The 25,559-nt window shown below is 41.0% G+C and overlaps 2 protein-coding genes across 2 annotated transcripts; one reads left to right on the forward strand and one right to left on the reverse strand.

The window, feature by feature from the left end:
• Positions 1-4,572: 4,572 nt before the first annotated feature.
• Positions 4,573-15,871, forward strand: LOC149422143 (regulation of nuclear pre-mRNA domain-containing protein 1B). Its single transcript, XM_089633117.1, has 6 exons — positions 4,573-4,825; positions 5,870-6,106; positions 9,933-10,156; positions 13,040-13,148; positions 13,303-13,478; positions 13,943-15,871. The coding sequence occupies exons 1-6, from the start codon at positions 4,675-4,677 to the stop codon at positions 14,096-14,098; spliced, it is 1,053 nt and encodes a 350-aa protein (XP_089489243.1). The 5' UTR covers positions 4,573-4,674; the 3' UTR covers positions 14,099-15,871.
• Positions 15,872-18,632: 2,761 nt separating this feature from the next.
• LOC149422144 (uncharacterized) lies at positions 18,633-19,862 on the reverse strand. The gene is made up of 2 exons (XM_089633538.1): positions 19,149-19,862; positions 18,633-18,881 (listed from the first exon to the last, which is right to left on the reverse strand). Exons 1-2 carry the CDS (start codon positions 19,860-19,862, stop codon positions 18,633-18,635), a joined length of 963 nt encoding a protein of 320 aa, XP_089489664.1.
• Positions 19,863-25,559: the final 5,697 nt, after the last annotated feature.

Below are 25,559 nucleotides of genomic sequence, written 5' to 3' on the forward strand. Positions count from 1 at the left end.
CGATTAACATCAAAGCAAAAAATTTTTAATTATCGATTGTCTCGGGCCAGAAGAATAGTTGAAAATGCTTTCGGTATACTAGCTGCCAGATTCAGAGTGTTTGAGAAACCGATGCCCTACAGTCCTGAGAAGGTTGTTTGCATTGTAAAGGCGTGTTGCGCTTTACATAATTGGCTCAGAGAGACAAAATTACAGAACAAGCAGTTGGAATATACAGTAGACAAAGACAATTTTGATTCAGGAACTGTTATCCCTGGTAATTGGAGGGTGGAGCCAGAGCCTCAAGGATTGGAACCACTACCAAGTTGTCTGTCCAATCGTTCATCCCGAAGGTCTACAGATCTTCGAGAAAGATATGCAGATTACTTTGTGAACGATGGATCGGTACCTTGGCAGACAAGAATGGTACATTAAAAACTGATGTATAAACGATAGAATAGAATTGAAATGTACTTGCCAAATTGCTTTCACTTTCTGTTAACATTGTATTAATGTTTCTGAGGGATCCATCTAATAGATTGAACCATTTGACTGATGGTGAATATACTGCGTCAGTTCCGGCACCGGAGGGTTTTGACTCCTTTATTTTTTTTAACTCCTGTGAGTAGGTAGATCTGAAAAGAAATTATTAATGATTAATGACTCTGCTACTACTTTAACATAAATTTATAATAATACAGGCACTTGTAATATACCATATAAATAAAAAAAACTTCACTAACCTGATGCTTTTAATTTTCGCTCGTATCTCCCTATCACCAAATCCAGGAATATTCATCCCTTTTTCTAATTCAGCGTATGCTGATTCCCTGATTTGTTTGATCTTATATCGGGGCGACTTTATATTCCACAAGCATTCGTGTTGTAAATACAACGTCACGAATTTGACAGTAGCGTTTTCGCTCCAACGACAAGACATTTTGGCGTGTTTTGACGGCTACTAATGCTATACTCGCTATACTGATCACTGACTAATGCAGCCAGTGACAATAGACCATCGATAAACTCTATAAATCTGCCATAGACACATGATGAGGTACGCTACTCGCCCGAAAAAATAGAACAGAATGGATTGACTTGACTAAATCGCTGACTAAACTACTCTACTAAATTTATGGTGTTCGCACGTGTCCAGTTACTAAATTACTCGCTACTTGACTAAACTACTCGACCAATGCGAACGGGCCTTTAAGGGCCTGTTCAGACACGGCGATAACCGCGCGATTGATAAAATCGCGCGGTTTGAACCGCAAAAATGTTGACTGTTCAAACATCGGCGGTTAGTTAGCGATCAGCGATCAATTTCAAGATGGAAGTCGAAGAGGAACTAGCGTGTCTGTGGCTGCTCCAGAAAAAAATAAAGAAAAGAAGGAAAAGGCAGTATTGGGTGCATCCAATATTAAGGGATAGACTGACACATGGCCAATTGGTAACGCTATATCCCAATTTAAGAATGTTTGAGAGGAAATTTTTTGACTATTTAAGAATGTCAATAAAATCTTTTGATGAACTAATTAAACTAATCAGGGAAGATATTTCGAGCTCTGAAACACATATGAGGGCAAGCGTGTCACCAGAAGAAAAACTCGTAGTAACTTTGAGGTAAGATATTTATTATATCGCGCGGTGCCCGCAACGCTACTGAACGCTGAGGAAGATCTCCATAGTAATAAAACCGCGTGGGTGCCGCACGATTCTATTTTCTAGCGGTTGAGTGGCGGTAATCGCGAGGTTGGACTAACCGCGCGATTATGTCTGAATGATTATTATACCTGATATAAATACCTGCGTAAATAAGACCCACGCGGTTCCCGCGCGATTCTCAAACCGCGCGGTTCCCGCCGTGTCTGAACTAGCACTAAGGCTAAGGACTCACGGAGCGATTTTTACCCGCGCCCGCCGCGGTTGCGGGCCCGCAGCCTTTTTAGAATGCAGATATTTATGTAAAAAATTAAAGCACATTTCACGACGCGTTTTACGCCCGCGGCGTGTGCGATTGTTTGCGGGGCCCGCTGCACCCGCGGTTATCTTGTACCGGCGGGCGCGGGCGCGGTCCCGCAGCCGCGGCGGGTTGCTCCCGCGCGCTCTGCGATCGGTTGGCGGGCGAGTTAGTGGAACTCAACAACTGCCCGTCTTGCAAACGCCCGTCTTGCGATAATCAACCGCCAAGATTGCGGGCGATAACCGCAACCGCGACGGCTGCGTCACCGCAAAAAAGAGCGGTCTCGTGAGTTTTGAAAATAAAACTCCATTCCGCCACCGTAGCGGGCGCGGGTAAAAATCGCTCCGTGAGTCCTAGCCTGACCAAGACGTCACGCGGTTTCATTTAGCAAACTAGCATGGCCTGGATATGGCAGAAGAAGTGTTGGAAATGAGGCAAGGGGCTTAGAAAATATATATTTTTAGAACCCTGGGGCTAAGGTTCGTAGATAATGTATAAAGACCCCGTAGTAAGCGTTCAAAGGTGGTTTGGAAGAGAGATATGTAAATATGAATGTTAAAGGGAACGCGCTAATATTAAAATAAAAACTATAGTAATGAAGCGAAAATATTTAATAAAACACGACTCGTTTGAAATAAAGTAAAAATCTCTCGACAAATGTTTTAGTTGCATTTAAAGATACACTGTGAATTTTTTCATGCCTATGACATATTAAATAACAGAACAGAACGTGTTTGAAATAATTTTCGGAGCTTACTTTGCGATTTTTTTCTATGGAGGGAATTTTATATAATTAACGTTTCGACATAACAAATGTATAGATATTATATTTAAAAATAACATATATTTTTTTGGAACTTAAAAACATAAGTTAAATAGATTTTTTTTATAAATCTGTAGAAATTGGGTATGCAGGGTTTTAACAAGGTTGGCTCGTATCATACAGTCACTTTTCGGGGGGGAAAAACGCATCGGGCCGCTCGCAAGCTCGTGACATAAATCGAAGTCCAGTCCAAAAAAATATTTCTTTCACTTTTCAAAATCTAAGTTAGTTTCCTCGTGCTTATGTTGAACATAAGAGTAAAATTAAAGTAGACTTAATGCAATTTAACAGTAACAATACGGTGTACGGTAGTGAAAGGTAGAAAAAGTCGGTATTATATTAGCTTTGACTTTAGTTGACATTATTTTCCTTGGGGCCTCCATTGTGGATTTGATGTTAATAAAATACTTGTTGAAATCCGGTATAATTATGTTGTATTATAAATAAATTGTATTATTCAATTTAGCTGCCATGAAAAGAGTTTGGACTATTTCGGTATGGGGAGGGGAAAGAAGTAGGGAAGAGGAAGGTGGGGAAGTACCTGGCTATTCACTATTCGTTTCGATTCCGAATGGTGGTCTTTCATGACTTTCACTGAGGCGACGCTGAAAGTATCTAAATAAATATAAATCTTCTTGTTTATCCAAGCACATTGAAAAAATATGTTACAATAATTCTGAAAATTTATTATAATTTTGTTTTCTTTAGCAGCAAATTTCACATTTCTCATTACTCCGTGAAATCATTCTTCAATATAAGAATAATTAAAATATTTCTTCCCCACAGACATAAAAACCTGGACACTGAAAAAAAACTGAATTTAATATTTATATATAGGGCCGATTGCACCTTTCCCCAAAAAAACAAACATAACCTTACAATACATTCAACCATAAGATTCTTTATTCTTTAAAACGGCAATATATGTTTTGTGCCTGCATGCTGTGTGGATCAAGTTCAGTGTTATTTTGTCTTTCTATTTATTTCTGTGCAATTGTTTTAAATAGTCGTTTCCTGCACTATTTGCGTGTACCATTTCGTAAATATTTTTATATGTATGTATGTATGTAAAAGCTTTAATAGGCGTGAAATAAATAAATAAAAATTAATGATCAATTTATGTTTATTAATAACCTTCTCAACTTATTAAGAATCAGAATACCATTTTTTACACACACTAAATACACGGGCGTCGTAAATCCCAACCTAAAATATCAATGAATTCTTCTTCTACTACACTGTCATACTCGTAGCTTCTTCGGTTGCTAGATAATATCCTAATTAAACATTTGAAAATTAGCGAATAATAGCGTAATCCCAGTTCCCAGTTCCCATTGGATATCAAATCATATTAGGTAGTACGTAACACAATGTACCATGGGAATAATATCTCGTTTGTCAAGCAATTCGAGATATTTGTGACGTTTCTCGGAGTTGGGAATTGATAAACGTACGTTTTTGAGTGAATTCTGGACAATGACGGCTGTGGTTTCGGATGATTTTAAAAACGATTGTCTCGGACCATCTCGGACTGTGTTATGATTTTTGACAGAATCGATTGCTTGTTCGATGACGTTTCAAAACGACTGTCTCGGACTGTGTGATGATTTTTGACTGAATCAATGACGTTTCAAAACGATTGTCTCATTTACTCGTACTGCGCGATGATTATTGATAGAATCGATTTGTCCATGATAATTAATCGAAATATTTCAATGAAAAGATCGAGTGAATCATCGATTGTGCCCATCGCTAGATTCGCTAGATTCGCTAGTTCTGCGTTCCGCCGCCAGAAGTCGGGTAGAAATTGGTAAAAATGTTCTGTGGTCGGTCTCGGTGACATTATTCTCTTGTTTCTCCGTTCTCACAATTTTAGAGAAATTATTTTGAAACCCCCTGCGTTTGAATAATGTCTGGGTTTACGGAAAGTGTCCTTATTAAAAAACTTCAAGATCTTAATTACAGTCAGCAGAGTATTCAGACATTATCGTTGTGGTTAATACACCATAGAAAACATCATGATACTGCCGTGAAGATATGGTTCAAGGAATTTCTGAAAAGTAAATATGCCTTATTTGTTTCTGTTTATTGTGATAAGAGTAATTGATTATTGATTTTTAATACGCCATATAAATAATGTAGGCACCTCGCTGTAACAACAATAGAATTGCTTATTAAGTAGAAACCCAAAGGCCGCGAATTCTCAATATTCTGCATTTCGTTTGTTATAAATTGAAAATTTTTAGGTTATATTTGAAAACATCGGAAATAAAATGCGGTCATATTGAAATCGGATTTTAACGCAAAGGAACGAGAGGAGAGGAAGATAAATATGTGCTTGACTGCATTACTTACTTCACGGTTAGAATAACACAATACACTTTGGATTTGCCTCATTGTTTGTTTCAAATTATTGTCAGTCCGTTGGTCCTATCTTGAAAATTTATACCGTTTCAATCATTGGCTTCAATTGCATAATATGTTAAATAAATGTTAGTTTAAAGCGTTGTAAACGGAATACGAACTTTTGAACATTGGTTTGATTGATTGCAATGGAATTATTTTTAACGAAAAATATTCTCGCGATAAAAATATGCAATCTGCGAAACTTATCAGAAAAAAATAGAATGACATGTTTTTCAGAACATAATGTATATATTTTATAGGTAATTATTTCCCTAACCGCCACACTTTTAGACACAGATTATGGAAATTACACTTTCAACAATTACTACAAAAAATAACTGTTAACATGCACAAGGTTCTTAGTTTGAGTGCATTGAGTAATATATGCGTATTTAGATTGAAACAAAACTTTAAAAAGTCCAAAATGGCGGCGAAGGGATTGTTTTAAAAGGAGAGTTATATTATAATGCATCTTTGCTATAATCTGTGCCTATCAAAACTATTATTTTTAAGCTGTATAAATCTGGCACATTATTGCAAGCGATCGCTCAAAAGGTTTTTGCAAACTTACCATAATATACCGAAAATCGTGGTTATAAGCGTTTGTATCAGCAATTTGAAGATATATTTGGGGTTTGACCTTTTCACCGTAATGAACAAATAATTGAAATGCTTATTGAAATTTGTGTTGATTCCAGTAAAAGACAGCAAGTTGCTGACTTTCATGTATTTGGCCAACGATGTGATACAGAATAGCAAGAAGAAGGGGCCGGAGTATGGCAAGGAGTTTGGGGACGTGCTGAAAAGGGCATTTGAGCACATGGTGGCCACAGGGATGGATGAGAAGACCCGCAATGCTCTGGGCCGCATACTCAACATCTGGGGGGAGAGGGGCGTCTATACAGGGAAACAAATAGATGAATTCAAAATTGCCGGTGAGTACTTGATTTTTATTGCCTTCATAATTATTGAAGTGAAACTTCTTTACGCGCGTCATGCAATTTCGAGGACCGGAGTAAAACCGACTCATGACCGAAACGAAAATGCGGGTACCCCCACCACCGATTAAAGTTCATTTGATCTAGTCAAAGTTTTGAAGTAACATATAAATGCTTCTTAGCTCATCCCGACAACTGGCGTTGGTGGTGTAATGGTCAGCATAGTTGCCTTCCAAGCAGTTGATCCGAGTTCGATTCTCGGCCATCGCACATTATTTTTTTGTTTTTAACGCCTTTTTCATTCAATATCTTATTTTTTAGTAGGTCAGAACATTTTTTAAAAGAAAATAATATTGCAAAATAATAAAAACACTTATCTCACTGTGATAAAACATTACTCCGCTAGAGCGCGCTTTGCGTTATTGTGTTGGATTAAAATTATTATCTAATCCGTATATTATGATAATTGTATTACATTTATTTAATTAATTTATTTATTTTGATAATATGTAATAATTTACAGAAAAAAAAATTAAAACTATCTCCCTCTGATAAAATATCCGTTCGCTAGAGCGCACTACGCGATCTTGTGTGGGATTCTATTTCTGTACATTGTACATTATTTTTAAAAATATATTATATTTTGGGTGTGATGTAGGTAACATTATAAAACATAACAAGCTCTCATATTTTCAGAACCTACATAATATAATCAATTTATGCGGCTTTGCTTACAGTTGGTGCTCAGCGTGGTTGGCTTTCAATCAGTTAAGCGAGGTTCGATTCTCGGCTGTGGCATTTTTGAAGTGAAACCTTGTTGAGGTGGGGGAGCCGCTCACGAACGTTCTCTCTCTTCTCTTCTTTCCTCTCTCTCAGACACCAGCGAACTGCGCCACGCCAAGCATCAGCTGAAACTAGAAGTTTCACTTCTGTCTTGCGTAGGCTTGACACACCCACTTTTTTACCATAGTAATTAGCAGCTTTATGCGATAATGATATTTTTTTATATAGAAGATTGTTGGGTGCTCTCTTCTCTGCTTTTTGGTTCCAATAAAGGACACCACCTTATAATATCCATGATTCAGTCTTCTGTAAGGCCCACCATACTCAGAGATACTTACAAGCTACGTGACTGGGGCAACCACAAGTAGCCTACCGATATGCTACTCTTTACCACTGGTTTCCGTACACGGCACTTGATCATTTTTTCAAATGCAGCCGTGGAATTAATTCAATTTCAAGTGACTCCAGCGACGAAGACAGTAATATTGGTCTTCTAAAAAGCATAAAAAAATTTTTGGGTTCACTCATACAACTCACGAATAAAAGTAGATTGTAGGCGTTCGTTGCCACCAAGGAACTTTATTTAAAAAAATTTTTAGAGACTATTTAAACATTGTACCTACAAAAGATAATGAATATATGTACAGTAAATTGTATTTCTTAGTCCTCCTCAATAGGGTGACCTGTGCTGAGGCGGACTAAAGTTATTCATTTCTATTTTATTTGTTTTCTATTGTGTTTTTAATGTTTTTTTCATTAATCTCTTTCAGCCAGATTTTTATTCTTGTTTGTAATCATCAAAATGTTATATTCACTTTATATCTGGGGGAATCGCGAAAAGATCGCAAAATAAGTGTAATTTCTTTGACCGAATGTGGTTTTATGACTTGGTATATTATTTAAGTCGTTGTGATTTGATCTAGTGTGATAAATACGCAGTATTGTAGAGGTAGTTCAGAGGTGGTTTAGTATTTTTGAATAGTATATTTTTAGCATATACCTATTTGTTGTACTGGGTACATAAAAAATATTGAAAATTTCAATCGAAGGAGTTCTTATGGGTATTTTCAATATGGTCTTTATGATTCCTTTTTGAATTGTGTTCAGGTTATGTATATATTTAGATACAGCAGATCCCCATCCAATAATTCCATATTCAATACAAGAATGACATAAATAAAGCGTAATAGAATTTTTTCATGTCTATATGAGAATGATGTCAAATTGACCTTTCTTTCCATCCTCAATCCAATAGACTTAATAGCCTTTGCCGCTAAATCCTTTCTAACATATTCCGGTTAATTATAGTTATATAAACATGGATATTTTCCCACCTCCAGAATAACTTTAACATACAAATCATGTTTGGACGTCATTTCTGTCGAAAGAGTAGTAGATGCGAATGCAACTCGTGTGGCATGCTACAATCACTGTCATTAGCGTGCAACTGACGTCAAACCTGCATTTGACGCATCCCGTCATGTACAAACTCTAGCAAAATAGTATTATGTATACATGGCGGAAACAGCGAAATCTTGGTGGAATCATTGGCTTTAAACCGCTGTAAGCAGTTCATGTGTTTCAGTATTAATATTTTGAGGAATGATATTAATTAAGTAATATGAAATGTATGCAAATCACTCAAGTGGATAAAAGACGGCCTCATTCAGAATAACTTTCTGAGTGAAATAAATAAATTCCCGGCTTTGGGGAATTTATATTAGGTCGGAATAATCCCGTTCCCAGGAATATTGGTCGGCGCACATCACTAATTAGGCCTTACAATCCCGGTGAGTAGCCTACCTTTTCCTAGTGGACTTTACCCTTAATCGTACCCACGTTACCGATATTATGAATATTTTTAATGGTTTGCTATGAAAGGCAGTTAGGTCCACTATAATTTATTTTCTTTAATCGTATTGGTTCGGCTTTGATTGACTTTTTTATACTTTTATTTATGTGCTATTCGCTGTTTCATGATTTATAACTTGATTTCAATTTACTTGCTCCTTATTATATGTTAAATACTTATTCTACTTCCATTATATTACTATTTATATAAAATGTTCTTACTACTTCTTATACTTATTTCCATTTATGGTCCTACCGCTGAGAGCTCTGTAGTCAACTCTCTTTCTGATGCATGCACCAAAAAGACCCTCCACCCGGCATCCCAAAAAGTTGACTTCCCTCAGTGCGTCCTGTTTGGAGTAATTTAAATTTATGAGAGAGCTATCAACATTATATTGTTTTCTTATGTACATATGATGTGGTGGGTGCGGTGAGCTACTAGGTAGATTTCCTAGTAGCTCACCACACTTGCCTCAATTTTATCATATTTTAAACCTTAAAAAATGCTCTTAGCATACAATTTTTTTTTGTTCAGTTGGCAAGGAAATAATGCATCAGTCGTTTCGTCACTTGCAAATATATTTATTTTATCTGTGAAAAGGACATTGCAAAATTCAATGACAAATATCTCAATTTTTCATTTTCGAAGTTGTAATACAAAGCCAGAAATAATGGGAAAAAAAAACTTCACTTTACAAGAAAGGCTCATATGAATTATTTTGAAGAACGCTTATTTGGCTGGAAAGTATAATAAATCTCAAGAATATTTACGTTCGTTTTCATTACATTATATTTTTTTATAACAGAGAGAAAAAATAATTCTTAATATAAGTAGCCATCCTGGAGAAACTACATTAGCTAGATATGTATATTTTTTTGTAAATATATAAACGCATTACCTGGTAAGACATTACAATTTACAAAACCACCATTTTGCAAAATAAGTTATTACGAAAATAATGTCAGCCGGTGTACAGCGGGCGATTGGCATTTTACTACCGGTATTCTATTCCAGGGTTAAAAGATCAGCGCCAAGACCATTAGAATGTTTTAGTTGTCTCTAGGAAAGGCCTCCATTTCTGCTGTATCTGAAATACACTAGAGTTAATAAATAAATCAAAGGAAGTTTTCCAGCTGGGTGAAAAGTTCTGTATAAAGTCCGAAGTATGAACAATGTTCACTGTTTCAGTTGACCCCAGCCTGGCCACCCTGGGTGCGGTGGCCAAACAGAAGAAGCGCAAGGCAGAGGCGGTGGAGAACAACAACGACAAGAGGTCTCGGAACGGCGAGAGGGAGCGGGAGCGCACGGTGAGCGAGACCAAGGTGGAGGTGGATGGACTCATTGAGACCCACGTTACCTTGAGCCCCAAGACTCCCCCGGGAGACCCCCCCGAACCCGAGGAACTCATCAAGGTAAGTCTCATTTATACACTGCTACTTATAATATCCAACTCGGTCCGTTCAACCAGCCAAACGTCCCACCACCTACAATTAGTAATAAGATATTATAAGTCTGTCATTTGTTTTCTATATTTTGAATATAAAGTAGTCCCACCGAGAGGTTGTACGCACATCATCAACAACCGTCCTCTTCCTTCTCACACGTCAAGACGTACAAGTATGAAAATGAAAAACACAAGATACTAGAGCGATGACGTCACCTCTCTTTAACTCTACAGCTGGGTTTTTAAGAGACCTATATTTTAAAGAGAGGGAAAATACAGACGCCGGCTAATTATTCCACAGCCAGGGTTTGGAACACATGAATGTAGAAGAGTTGCACTGTGGAACAGTGCCGAAAAAAACAGGTCTCATTCGGCGGGCGCAATGGTCCCTGTGAACTCCAAAAGTGCGTCACCTCAGAGCGGACATGCTGGTTCTGGTAACTCGCAACGGCCGACGTGATTCGCCGTCCGTCTCAAAGTTTCCAGGTTGGTAACGTGGCCTCCAGTGATTGAACATCTGTTTGTAGCAGGGTTGCCACAAACCCCCTCGCAGTGGTAAAGTCACAATATATGGCTGATGACCTTATACGTGGTGTCCATAAACTCGTAGCACGAGCGGGAAACTGGTGAACCTATATCAGAATTTTTTTTTTTCGATCCGATTTTGTTTTTTTACCTTTTTTCAGCCACTAAAGGCAGGGCAGGCCCTGAGCCAAACGGCGCCTGGCACAAGTAAAATTTTAGTATCTAATGTCAAAACCAGTAGACGCCTGGGTAGATGATCGCTGTAATCAATATGATTTGTATTTTTTGTAGCACCGTTTTTATGAAAAATAATCTCAAGGGTGATGTGTTAGGACTGTTAGGTAATATCAGCATCATGGCGCCTTGGCAATTCGGCGCCCGGAGCGGACTGCTCCAATTGGGCCTACGGCCGGCCCTGACTAAAGGGTTAAAAAACTTCGAGCTGGGTCTAATTATTGAAATATTTTAAAATACTTTAAAACTCTTGGTTCGCCGATGCAAAATTTTCAATGTGCGCCATCTGATTCTTGACTTATTATATTTTTGTCTTAACTAGTTTCTCACTTGTACCACGAGTTACCGGTAGTGACCGATCGAAACTAGATTTTCTGCAGAAACCCAAACTGAATTTCGGCCTCTGTTGTTTTGGCGAAACTCATTTAAATATGTTAAAAACATTACATACCCTGAAATTAGGCATTTTTATTGTTAAACCTATAAGATTTCATTATTTTGAGCTACTTCCCACATAGCTAACACAGGCCAGTCGTGCTAAGCATAGACATACAAATTCCGCTCCAGTTATCCGATACCACAGCGGAATTTAAGACAGGCAAAGTGGCAAGATTTCTCGGATTATGTTGACAATGTGGATAACATACCGTCAAAGCAGAATTCTCACGATCGTTTTTCGAACCCCTTGTCTAAACCGCGAAAAAAATACATTCATAGAGGCTACAGAAAAGTTTATATCATAACATGGAGCTCAGAATGCAGGGTTGGAAAAAGCCAAGGTTTTTTTCAAAAATGTTGCCCATTGGGTTTTTTTTTTTTTTTCTTAGCTTTTTCAGGTTATTTGTGATGTAATGCGAATCTTTGCAAAATTATGCAAAAAAATGTGATTTAGTATGAAAATTAATGTATACAAATGAAGCATTTTTTGGATTTTTACAATACTAGAAAATTTTATTCATTAAATTTATTTATTAATTATAATTAATTAATAAATAATATATTTACATGATTTACTGCAGTGACGGTGTTTTTAATGTTTAGATAGCAAAAATAAAAAAAAAACTCGAATAATGAACAAATGTATTATAGTATAATATAGTTGAACTTGGTTATAAAGATCACGGCAATAGCGGGTTCACGGCTATAGTGAGCAATTACAAAATGATATTTTAGTTCAGGCTTATCTTCATATAATTGTTGACTGTTATAACGAGGTCCACTTACATATATACTGTGCAAATAATTTTGTCAACACAATTTCTGAATATATAAATATCGTTGGGTCTGAAAAAAAAACGAAAACATAATTGGGAATTATTGTCGAAGTAAGTAGTAACAGACAAAGAGGCAGCATAGAGTGACGGTTAGCACAACGATGGCTGGCGGGAATTTCCTATCCCGTTAGGAACGGATTTATATTTTCATGTAAGATTGTTGTCTGTGAAACATTGCTATCCATTAGGCACTTTGTAAAATTGGCGAAAGTCATGCGAAATTTGTTCCCTTTTTACGTCTTCTTTTGCATTACAACTCGTCATCATTTTGTTGTAAAAAGCAATAAATATGTTTATGAAGGTACCTAGTTACCTACATCCTCACACGGAGTAAATTTATGACAGTGATGCACAACTTTTTCAGCAGAGGGGCCGCTTTGCCTAGTTTTCAAGCAGGCCGCAATCTACAAGTGGATTTTTTCTTCTTTTCGTTGAGGGGGAAGGGGGTTGACAGTTGAATTGCCACAGAAGGGTTGCCACAGAATCAATGACGCTAGTTCCTCAGTCGATTTAACACTTTTTTTTTTACTGAACAATTAAAGTTAAAATGATACAGAAAAAGCTGTCCAAATATGTTTACGCCAGAAGTCACCATACAGATTTTCTAAGATTATTGAGATAAAAGTACTTAAAAATATATTTAAATAAAATATTTTTCATCATCCTAAAAAAAAATGGGGATAGTATGATTTCCGGTTTGTATTCTGTGCGTCCAGCCGGTAATATAGCCTTTCATTTGCGAGAATATTAGCAGAAGTTGGCAATCGGATAAATGTCTGTTTATTCGTTTGGTACTGATTTATTTTATTTTCTTTCAGGCACTGTTGGAGCTAGAAAATAGTGCATCGAGTGACGCAGCTGTGAGAGAGAGAATTGCATCCTTACCTCCGGAAGTTTCAGAAGTCCAACTTCTCGCAAAGCTTGAAGGTAACTTGCCCACTTAGACCCTGTTTTCATATTGTGTGCGTCGATGACGCTTTGTAGTAATTACTTTCTTTGGTATCACTAACTTTGGACAATGGGAATGAATCATATACGGCTGATGGAATAGACCATACTGTACTGTGTGTATTTTTCCCAGATAAGGAATCAGCCCAGAAGCTATCGAGCCTGGTATCAGCCGCAGTGGAGCTGCTGGCGGACTACAACTCCAGACTATCAGCGGAGCTGGAGCGGCGGAGGAAGTTAGCGGCAGCGCTGAGAGACTTCACTCAGGCACAGAAGGACCTGACTAGCCAGGCCGAGCAGAGACTAGAGGTACATATTTCATGTTACCTAAATATGACATTGCTATTCCTTCAATTTTACCTTTTGTATGGAAGTCAGTCTTCTGGCACTCTTTAAGTATCTTATCATCACATCTGCAAATTTTTTTATTGCTTCGCCACCGTCAAGGCTATTTCTACTTTGGAGATTACTCTTGATTCCTCTTTTGCACATTTTCGAATCAGGATATCTGTCTTTTTTCTTTGTATTCTCTTGCTTATTGAACATTTAAACATGCAGCTGTAGTTCCTCTCTGTGATCCTACTAAAGAGTTTGACTGCTTGAGGCAGTTGATCAACGGCATTCTTCTTGCAAGGTTAAAGGGAAGAGAAAATACCCTGGCAATTCAGATTCCAACTAAATATAGACATGGATTAGAATTCTGCATATTTCAATTAATCCAATTAATCCTTGGCTCTTCTGTTCACCCCCACAATCTCCCATCAATTTTCCAGGAGTATAATGAAAAGCTGCAGAAGATTTACGCCGTCAAGTCGGAGATGAAATCTCACCTGGAGAGTCTCCCGGACGTGACGCAGCTCCCCGACGTGACTAGTGGACTGGGCCCCCTGCCCTCTGCCGGAGACCTCTTCAGCCTGCACCACCGCTAGCCTATTCACCACACCAGACACCAGCCACCAGACCAGACACCAGCCACCAGCCACCAGCTTAGTATAACTAACTTTACTGTGTAATGGGCAACTTTACAAGAGGAGAAAGATAACAGTCATTGGTCTACCCATCTCGGAACAGGCATTGTCTAGTGAGGCAGTAACGTATGTACAAGGAATAATGCTCGGACTGCCGGCAATAAAATCTGATTTGCAACCAACTAATTGGTTATTCACACTAAATCATGACAATTGCTGGCTAGTTGTGAATTGCGAGTTTTATTGAGCCAATCAGTGTAAATGAGTTCTTAGGAAAGGGTTGTTTCAACAATTCATCAAATTTCAACATTAATTTTTGGGTTCTGTGAAAGTCCTATTCAAGTTCTGTTATTATATCATTATCTTTCACAGAACTTGAAAATTTACTTTGAAATTTGAAGAATTGTTCGAATTCTCCGAAACAACCTGTCCTAAGCATTGATCTCGGCAAAATTGCAAACAATTTTTTTTTCTCTTCTGTTAACTTTATTTTAACCAGTGGCACCGTGATAAATTTCGTGCTTCAACACATTATAATGCTGGATGCATCAATTCTAGTCAAAACAGAGATTTTCTGTATTTTTCACATCTTTTGAGGCTTCTTGGCACGGCGCCACGTGCAGGAATTCTCAGTTAAACTAAGTTAAAGTTAAAGAAATCAGTTAAAAATCCCAACTAGCTTGCCGAGGTCAATGTGTAAAGGTTACACAATATTAGAAAATTTTCACCTCTTCTTTTTATCCTTGGTCACAACAGTTTATCAGAGACACTAAGCTGCCAGAAAGCAATAAACATTATATTAGATTAGATTTATTTTACCAAATTAGAGCACCCTATGTATTTGTCTCAATGACCACAATAATAAATTATTTATTGATCATTGGTTGATCGGTGGTTACTAAAATGACTGACTAGACTATCTGTCTTGGTTTCATCACATGTTTAATAATAATATTATTGTTAATTTAGTTTGTTATGCTATGAATATGAGTAGCGTTTAATACTGTGAGCCAAAAATGATATATGTATTATCAAAAAATGTTTTGTCTTGAACAGTTTAATATGTATTAGTTAATGTATTGATAAGTATGCATACATGTATTGGATATTGTTAATGATATGGTACACATATTTTGGTTTCTGGATATTCTGAAATGTTGCGTATTTGCTATAAAATATGTTTTTTTGTTAATGTGGTTCCAAAACTACTCTACACATACAACTCTACAACTATCTGTTGAGGTGAACCCGTGACTCTTCTTTACTTAGTAGTGTGAATGTATTTGCAGTTTTCTCCAAGCATCATACACTATTTAGTGTCATCTTCAACATGTTGCCAGTATGTTGTTGTCTAGTATACGCCGGTCCACTTTTTGATGTAATCCATTGACTTTGTTCATTGTCTCTGTTAGTAGAGTGTAATTACTCTCAAATAGTCTGTGGTGGGCCACATTGCAGACACCGCGCGGGCGGCTTAGATTTGATAGAAATCTACAGGTTTATTCCGAGATTGATGAAATGTTGCACACTTGACCTTCAAAACAAGAGGAAGGTCAGATTTTACATTTCAAAAATCTCTGCGTAAAATTCAGACAACGCAACACTTTCAATATACATTTTTTATTCATCTCATATTCAAATGTAACAAATAAAATGAAAATTCTTAATTGATAAAGGATAAAAATTAAATGTTATAAATGAGGTAAATAAAGATTGATTCTTATGTCTAAACAATATTGTTGTTTTAAATAATAGTAATAAATTTTAATTTAATTTAGTGCGATTTGGTGAACAATATTTTTTGTCAATCTGTCTTTTGAAAATATGAATAGATTCAATGGTTTACCCACACGTGAGCATGCAACATATACATAACGCACGGCCATGAGAGAAACATGTGGTCCAGGCTACAAATGGACATTGTCTGCCCTTGTGATTTATTGATTGTCACTGCGAATGCCAAACCCAATAGGAAATTGAAGACGTTTGAAAAGGATTGTAGTTTCCGATGGTTTCATTGGGATGTGGCAACAGAACGATTTCTCCCTTAAACATTCCGTTCAAAATGGTTGCTTCAATAACATTTCCGTTTAAAGACCAAACATGTGCTGTTGCATAATCTGGGTGGGTTTAAATTACGAAGCAGAATTATCGTCGATCCAATCTTCAATCGGAGATTGGGTGGTGGCATTCCTGGCATATCTAGTGATTTTGAAAATTCAGTTGGTTAATAAAATCGAAATAAAAAACATTTTTAAATATCTTGGGTTTTTGGCCTTCACATAAAGACCATTTGTCTGACCCATCCACATTGGTACATACTAAAACATGTGCCAATTCTTTCCTTGCTCCGTTTCCCACCATGGCATAGGCAAGGAGAGCCCTTGTAAGCAAACATTTTGTCTGGCAACATATTAAGAAAGAGTCCACATTCGTCTGAGTTATACGTCGCATGGCTTGTTTGCTGCTAGAAGGCCCGGCAGCGTGGTGATCCTCCATCTACACAATGTTAGCACGTTGCCGGAATCTGTCAATCTTTTTGAATAAATTGCATACAGAGCTCCGGGCCAATAAGGCCCCTTTCTCTTTCAACATGAGTTTAGAATTGGTTGTAGGGAGAGATTTTTTTAGTTGGTTTTGTGAAAAGATTTGTGTGCAATGAAATGGCTGCAATTAGGGGGGAAATTTTCTAAGGATTTGTTTGGGTTTTTTATGCTTTGTTTTGGTGTTTGCGTCGTATTTGGCGAGGCAATTAATTGAGGGGTTCGTATGGGTTGGAATGCCCGAGTAAAAAGATTCCGCGAGACTTATGATGTGTTCTTAAGGAGGGGGACTTCGGAGTCTCGGTGAAGTTGGGAGACCCTCATCCACTTGGGGGCTCCCAGGGCTGAGCGAATGACTTTATTTTGGAATGTTTGCAATCTGTTTAGTTGAGCTTTTGAAGCGTGGGCCCAGATTGGGCTCGCGTAATTTTGGCCTAATCGTGGATTTGTAAATCAGGAGTTTATTTCTTGTAGATAGATTTTTGTTTCTTTTATTTAACATGGGGAAGAGGGATGAAAAGGTTCTGTTGGCTGAGATTAACGTTTCTGAGATGTGCTTTGACCAGGTTAATCTACTGTCGAGGGTGATACCAAGGTATTTAATGTTGTTTTGCCAGGGGACTTTTTCACCGAATAACTGGATGTTGGGGGGTCTTGTGGGGCGTTTGCGGGAGAAGACACAGGCGGCACTTTTGGAGGGATTTATACTGATACGCCACTTTTTGAAAAATGATTCTAATTCTGAGGCGTGGGCTTGGACGCGTCGTGTTGCTGTTTTTACGCTTAATGAAGTCGACATGACTTCAGTATCGTCTGCAAATTTACCTATTTTGGTGCGAGTGTCGTAGATACTGGGAGTGGGGATGTCGCTTAGGTAGAGGTTGAAGAGGGCTGGCGAGAGAATAGAGCCTTGAGGGACACCAGCTCTTAGCAATCTCACAGTGGAAAAGATTCCATCTAGTTTGATTCTAAATTTACGGTTTTTCATGAAATTGGCTATGAGTTGAAGCATTGGAAGGGGGATACTGAGGAGGTACATTTTGTAGATGAGACCTCTGTGCCAGACTTTATCGAATGCTTTGCAGACGTCTAGGGAGAGGAGTACTGTGTGTTGGAGTTCGTTAAAGCCGTTTGTTATTTGTTCGACCACCCGCAGAAGTTGGTGGAGAGTGGAATGGCCCGATCGAAAGCCGTAATGGAAGTCAGGGATGAGTTTAAGTTCGTCAAGTGGAGGTGGAGGGCCGATCTAGGCGGAATTGTTGAGATGTAGGAGGGTGTCTGGGTTCGTTGAAGTTGGTGAAATTGGGGCGAGGCCAGGCCAGGCGTTTGGCTTTTGGACCGGGTATTGCATAAGGGGGATGGGACGAGAGTTTGGTTGGCTGAACCGGTTGGCGAAGCGGGGAGGGGGGCGAGCGGGGCAGCCTTTGAAATTTGCCGGGTGAGGCCCTTTGCAGAGAGCGCATATTGCAGCTGTTGTGGGGGGTTTGAGGCAGGTATTCGTGAGGTGGTTTTCACCACATTTAACGCAACGAGGAGTTGCGTTGCAGCAAGTGGAAGAGTGGCCGTGGTTTTGGCAGCGGTGATGTGCCAGACAGAAGTGTGTGACACACAAGACTGTAAATAGGGCCGGTGATCCCAATCCGTGGAGGCAGAAGGCTTCTTCCTTCAGTGGCGTCGGGGGGTAGAGCGGGACATCTCTTTAGCCGTTGTAGCTGGTCCGATGCTGATTCTGGTCCTTGTCGTAGAGTCCGGGTCTTGTTGTAGAGGCAGAGAGGTCCGAGGTGAGGCGAGGCGCAGAAGAAGAGAAGGCGAGTAGAGTCAGAAGTCGGAGCGAGGTAGAAGGCAGAGCAGAGAGAAGTGTAGAGCTGGTGGAGGTTGCTGGCTATCTGCCTTTCCAAGGGACTGTTGCCCGTTTTATAGGACCCCGGCGGCCTTCGCTGGCCGAGCGACGTTCACACGGGCCCGCTTTCTCTTTGATTCCTGGAATCGAGGCCCGTGTTTGTGACGCGCTCGCGGCCCGCCGCCGGGCTAGTAACCGCCTCTCGGCCGGTAATTTCGGGCCCGCGGTCGAACGTGACCACGGCCTCTCTTTGTTCAGGCACGATCCTCAGAATCGCGCTTGTGGAACGTTCTGACGGCAAATCACCTCGCACGCCATGACGGCGCACGGCCCCTTGCTTCGGGTCGCGGCCGAACGTTCCCTCTCGTATAAGCACGATTCTCATAACCGTGCCCGAATTAAATGCTATGATATCCACCAGCTCTCTCAGTATACTTCTCTGCCCGTGTCCCCTAGCCAAGCTCCTTTTATTTATTGATTACTTTTTACATTTTCATTTTTTACATTATATCATACATAGTTCAGTTACATAAGTTACATACATTTTATACATTGAAATATTTCTTAATTTAGGATTTATTTTTATTCTATTATTCTATATTCTCTAAATTTATTTTATAATTCTAACGTGGGTGACCCAACGCCTCCAAAACATGTCCGCGAGCTGTTGGCCGATCCTCCACTGCTTCCTGAGGCAGACCTCTTCCTCGGCCGCCCCGTACATGGCCAGGTGGGGCCGCCTCCCCGTTGAGCCCATGAGGAAGTGATTGGGCGTCAGCGGTTCCTCGTCTCTGGGGTCGACCGATAGGTGGGTGAGCGGTCGGGAGTTTACTGTGTATTCCGCTTCAGCCAGCGCCGTTATTAGGGTCTCTTCTCTTGGCGCTCTCGCCTTGAGCGTAGCTGAGAGCGCCCGCTTAACAGAGCGTACGAGCCGCTCCCAAGCTCCCCCCATGTGGGGACTGCGGGGCGGGATGAAGTTCCACTCCATCCCTTGCGTGGTCGCGTAATTTTGGACCCTTGGGTCCCGACAGATGTCTTCCACGGCGTCCCTCAGTTCCTTGTCTGCACCGTGGAAGTTGGTTCCGTTGTCGGACATCAGGGTCGCTGGCTGACCTCGCCTTGCCGACATCCGTTGAATTGCCATTATGGCAGAGTCGGCACTCAGTGTGGTGGCCAACTCAAGATGCACCGCCCTCGTCGATAGGCACGTGAAGAGGGCGACGTATCGTTTTTCCTTCCGGCGCCCGATGGTTACCTCCAGGGGCCCGAAGTAGTCCATCCCACAGTTGGTGAAGGGCCGCACATGCCGTGCAAGCCGTGATGCTGGTAGGGGTGCCGTCATAGGGGGAGACGGATTTTACAAGCGGGGCACATGTGTTTAATGTGGCGGAGAACTGAGCGCAGCTTTAAGATGTGGAAGCTGGTGCGCAGTTCGGCCATCGTCGTCTCCACACTCGCATGATCGGCTCGGGTGTGGTATTGGTGCACAAGCAGCCGGGTGTAGCTGTCTCCACCGTCCAGGATGATGGGTGACTCGGGTACTCCCTTCACTCCCTTGATTCTCGAGCCCATTCTGAGTTCTTGATAAGCGCCAGATGGAGCCGTCCTTTGGGTTAATTTCTTGTATTTTTTTGTTCCAGGATAAGTTTGTGTTTTCGGAGAGTCTTTGTCTAATTTGTTTTTGTAGTCTATTAATGGCAGTCTTTATTCTAGGGTCTGGAGTTCTAGTGAAGCGTCGTTTGAGAAAGTTTTTGTTGGAGATGAGGTCGGCTATGTCTTTTGGTAAGTCGTCGGTCGGGCTGTAGGGGAGGCGTACGGGTAAAGGTTTGGATGCGTCATTTATGGCGGTGCGTATTATGAGGGCGAGATTGTCAACCGCAGAGTCAAGTTCGTCGGTGCTATTAATGTTTGATTTTATGGTGATGTTTTCGTCCACTTTCTGCATAAAGGCCGTCCAATCAGTTTTTTGTTTGGCTTTTGAGGGGGGGGGGTTGGTGAATTTATGTAGGGTTAACAGCACGGGGTTGTGGTCGGAGGAGAGTTCGTTTACGGTTTGTATGCTATACGCCCAGGATGATTTGTGTATGAGGGCGATATCTAGTACGTCTGGGGTGTGGCCACGTGACGGGAAATGTGTGGGACTCACGGGGCCGGCGACTACTAGATCGGGATGGGAAGCGGCGAATTTGTGAAGGATTCTTCCGTTTTTGTTGGTGCGCCTACTATTCCAGTCTGAGTGCTTCGAGTTGAAGTCTCCGGCTAGAATAGTAGGGGTGGGGCCATCAAGAAGCAACTCGAGGTCTTTAGGATCAATTTCTTTTTGGGGGGGGTTGTATATTGAGTTGATTCTTAATGGACCGGAAGATTTTGTGAAGATGGTAATGGAGGTGCTCTCTAGTGTAGAGAGGGTAGGTGTAGTATTGTGTTGGTGTGTGATTTTATTGTTCACGTAGATGGCTGTGCCACCACCTCGTGAGTGTAGCCGGTCATTTTTGTACAGTGTGAAGTTGGCGATTTTTGGTGCTTGTGCGGCTGTGAAGTGTGTTTCGTTTATGAGTAGTATGTCTAATTTGTGTGTGTTGGTGAATAGGCGAGCTTCGAGCCAATGTAGCAGTATACTGATGTAATCTGATGGATTTTGAGCTGAGAGAAATTTTGGTAGGAGGTCGGCGAGGAGTTCGCCGATTTTTTGGATGTTTAATTTTTTGAGGAAATCTGTAAATGAAAATGGTGCTGGATTTATTGGGGGGGGGGGGTGTTTGAAGAACCTGAGGGGTTGCGGGTGGGGGGCGGGTTCATGGACTGGGCGTAGGAGATAGAGGGGTTGGTAGGCTTGGATGTAAAGGTGACTTGTGGGTTTACCTCAGGTCGGCGAGCGTAGCAGGTGGAAGGTGCGGGGCGCTTTGGGCAGCCCTGGTAGTTGGCGGGGTGGGGTCCGCCGCAGTTTGTGCATGTGGCGTCTCCATCCTCCCGCTTGTGGGGGCAGGTGGCTGAGAGGTGGTTTTCGGGGCACTTAACGCAGCAGGGGGGCAGGTGACAGCCCCTCGCGGAGTGCCCGAAAAGCTGGCAGCGGTGGCACTGGGAGGGGGCGGTTTTCGGTTTTAGGTATTCCACCTTGATGCGCAGCTGGAAGAGTGTTTCCAGCTCGAATATTTTTCGTCCGGCTCCGCCGTGGTTTAACTGAACGAGAACCAAGGGGGCCGCAACTCTGTTAGGTCCTGAGCGCATGCGGGTGATGCTGATGACGGGAAGGTTTAACTCTTCTAACTCTTCTTTTATTTCCTCCGTGGAGGTAGACGGAGGTATCCCGCGCAGGACTGCTTTCGTGGTTTTGTCTTCAAAAAGTTGAAATGTGTGGAAGGGCACTTTGAATTCGTCGAGGAGACGGGTGGCTGTACGGAAGCTGTCGAGAGTCTTCCGTATTGAGAACGTAGCCTGTCGGGATTGCCTTTGAGTTAGCGACTTTCACACCGGCTGCCTGTAGTTTTTGGCGCATAGAGTTCCAGTTGGTCGTGGTTCTGATGATTATAGGAGGGATTTTTGGCTTGAAAGTTTTCGGGGCGGCCGCGGCGGTGGGGTCTGCGTCTGTGGTTTTTGAGCCTGCTGTCGAGATCGTATCGCTAGTCGTTGAGGCTGGGGGCGCGAGGACTTCGAAGCGGTTATTTGAGGTGGATGCGATCGGTGAGGTGGAGCGAGGAGAGTTTGCCTTCCTCCTTTTTTTGTTACTTATTTTCCCGTAGGGCGTGATCCAGGGTGGCGGCGGGAAGTTTGGGTCCTGCTCGTAGTCATCTTGGGTGAGGACGGGCGCAGCCTGGGACGGGAAGAGGGAAGCTACGTCCCCGATGTCAAAGTCGTCTGCGGAGTTTACATATATAGTTGATTTGGCGGTGGAGCGGGGATCTTGTTGTGAGGTTTGAGTTACCCTTGTGTTCGGAATTGAATTTAGATACTCGATGAGAGCCTCTCTGGATGGATTGAGATTCCTCAGGTCGGCCATTGTCTGTTCCATTTTATACAATTGTTGTTTATTTCACTTTAAATAAAAAGAATAATTCATATAGTAAGTGTCCATGTAAGAGTGATACGAGAAATTTAAACTTTGTCTGATTGATTCACTTATAGAAATAATAAAAACATATAACAATAATTCACTTGAAAATTTTCACTTTTAAACTGTTTTGTGGCACGGCCCACCGCGCGGTCGGTTTTGTTTGGTTGAACTTATTTATTGTTTGGATGGCACTTTATTGTTTATCACTAAATCACATGCCCTGCGAAACATGGAGACGGGGCACAAACACTTTAACTCTGCGTTGGACGCGGCGTAAACCACAAAGAGACTGTTGTTGACCTGCCGGTCGCTCACTGCCTTTCCAAGGGACTGTTGCCCGTTTTATAGGACCCCGGCGGCCTTCGCTGGCCGAGCGACGTTCACACGGGCCCGCTTTCTCTTTGATTCCTGGAATTGAGGCCCGTGTTTGTGACGCGCTCGCGGCCCACCGCCGGGCTGGTTACCGCCTCTCGGCCGGTAATTTCGGGCCCGTGGTCGAACGTGACCACGGCCTCTCTTTGTTCAGGCACGATCCTCAGAATCGCGCTTGTGGAACGTTCTGACGGCAAATCACCTCGCACGCCATGACGGCGCACGGCCCTTCGCTTCGGGTCGCGGCCGAACGTTCCCTCTCGTATAAGCACGATTCTCATAACCGTGCCCGAATTAAATGCTATGATATCCACCAGCTCTCTCAGTATACTTCTCTGCCCATGTCCCCTAGCCAAGCTCCGATGTTTCATTTATTGATTACTTTTTACATTTTCATTTTTTACATTATATCATACATAGTTCAGTTACATACATTTTATACATTGACATATTTCTCTTTAAATCTCTATTTTAATTTTAAAATTATAACGTGGGTGACTGCGGCCGAGCCCGGAGCAGTACGTCCGTCACACACTGTATGTTGATTGGCACTTGACTGTAGGTAGGAACCGGACAGGTTTGGGAACTGAGGTGATTTTGGAACTGGAGTGATTTGGAACTGGTTAAATTTTTGGAAGTGGATGATTTGAGACAAAGTTTGTTTGGAACTGGAACTGAGGTGATTTTTGAACGGGAATGCGAGTGTGGAAGGCTGGGAACAGACACGAGGCGGTGGCACTTTGTACGGCGTAGATTCGGTAAATGAAGTGAAATTTGAAACACTGGTTTGGATGAGATTACACTGAACGGTATGAGGGCGAGAATTTGCACAATAGACTGAGGTGGCGGGCACTTGCGCGAAAAAACTTTAAATAAGAAAAACGCGAAGGCAGATTGAACATGTAGCACGACTGATGGCACAATGGGGCACGGGCACGGTGGGCGCGTGGGTTTGGTTGAGCAGCGGGGCACGAGACACGGCGTGAGCACGCGGTAAATGGTTCGTAACACAATTTGATTAGGCGGCGGGCACTAGCACGAAAAAACTGAAGTGAGGTGTAGCACGAAAGGCACAGGTTGGGCACGATGCACGGTGGGCACGTGAGTTTGGTTTGGGCGGCGTGGCAAAAGGCACGACGTGAGCGCGTGATAATTGTATTTGGCACAATTTGGCTGCGCGGGGGGCACTTGCACGAAAAAAACTTTATGTGGCAAAGAAAAACGTGTAGCACGATGACTTGATATACTTTGATTATTTAAAACTTCGATTATAGACACGGTAGGGGCACGTGGCAATCGGTGGACTGTATGTTGGCACAGTACAAAACGGCGGCAAACGGAAATGGTTGGCGACGCTGTAGAAACGTGACTGAATTATTGGTCCACTTAGTGGAATGTTAAGAGTGCGTTTTTGTCTGAACCATTCTAGAAGGACAGCCCCCACCTTCTCGTACTTTGTTTTCTAGCAATTCAGAAGTCATATTTCCTGCAATTGTTTTTATATATTCTCCCTATTCGCCACTATTCCATTTAAGGTAGTTACCGGAATCGTGAGCCTTTTCGCCAATTGAACGCGCGTTTCTCTGCGCGACTCGATAAATCTATACACCATTTAAAAAACTTGTGTGTTGGTTTTACCGCAGGATTTCTAAAACCTCTTAAGCTGGAATCAGTTTTAGCTCTAAAACTTTTTAACACACTTTGATCGTGTTATTTTTTTCGCCGGCGTACCTCTGACAACGGGCGAAAATAAAGGTCCTGCGCGAATTTCTTTTAAATCGCTATATCTTCGAAAATAGTGGAAATATTTTAATAAAATTTTCTACATACTAACTCAGCATACCCAAGCTATAAAATTTCTAGCCGAAAACCAAGTATTATTTCTAATGCAACTTAATAAATCGAAAACAAAGTCATTGTTGGGTCATTAGGGTTCAATTTTTTAAGTATAAACTAGGTTTCAATATTATAAAATTACAAATTATTATATTTTCACCAAGCCCAAATCATTACAAAAACAAAAACAATTGCCACATCGCTAGTATCGTCAGAGTAACACATTATTGCCCATTCAAATACCACGTGTGCAATTCCCCCTCGCACGGTACAGCGGACCAAAACCATCGGAACGTGGTAATAATATTGGTTATTTTTATTGGTCTAAAGACCAATAATCTTGTCTCGTATATTTTTGTACTTGACCCATAAGCAGAATCAATCTTAACATTTTTTTCATATCTGTAATATTTATGGGTTTCCACTTGATGGATTTGTTCATTTCTTTGAATCTTGATTCATTTTGAGCATGGTAACGATTGCTCATTTCAAACAAATCATTTCCAATAAATAGTTGTACTACATATATGCATAATACTTTTGGAATCAGCTGGTGTTACGCAAACACCAGGATGACCTAAAAATGATTCGATATTTGAGTAGTCTAATATCAAAACGTACTTATGAATCTTCCCATCAAAGGAAACATAATGAGCTTTGCAGATGACACTGTAATTATATTCCATGAACATGATTGGACAAGCACATATAAGGAGGCTGAACATGGCCTAACTGTTCTTCAAAACTGGCTTAAAGCAAACTTCCTTACATTAAATGTGA

Source organism: Hesperophylax consimilis, chromosome 7 (genome assembly GCF_061612785.1).
Source record: "Hesperophylax consimilis isolate HC1 chromosome 7, BYU_Hcon_1.0, whole genome shotgun sequence".
NCBI classification, from domain to species: domain Eukaryota; kingdom Metazoa; phylum Arthropoda; class Insecta; order Trichoptera; family Limnephilidae; genus Hesperophylax; species Hesperophylax consimilis.

Excerpts from the sequence above, each read along its gene's own strand:
- LOC149422143 (XM_089633117.1), top strand. The coding sequence starts at position 4,675 with ATGTCTGGGTTTACGGAAAGTGTCCTTATTAAAAAACTTCAAGATCTT. Across the intron at positions 4,826-5,869 it reads GTTCAAGGAATTTCTGAAAA|TAAAAGACAGCAAGTTGCTG; the intron begins GTAAATATGCCT and ends TGTTGATTCCAG. Across the intron at positions 13,149-13,302 it reads ACTTCTCGCAAAGCTTGAAG|ATAAGGAATCAGCCCAGAAG; the intron begins GTAACTTGCCCA and ends TATTTTTCCCAG.
- LOC149422144 (XM_089633538.1), bottom strand. The coding sequence starts at position 19,862 with ATGACGGCACCCCTACCAGCATCACGGCTTGCACGGCATGTGCGGCCC. Across the intron at positions 18,882-19,148 it reads GGAGGCGTTGGGTCACCCAC|GGAACGTTCGGCCGCGACCC; the intron begins GTTAGAATTATA and ends CTTATACGAGAG.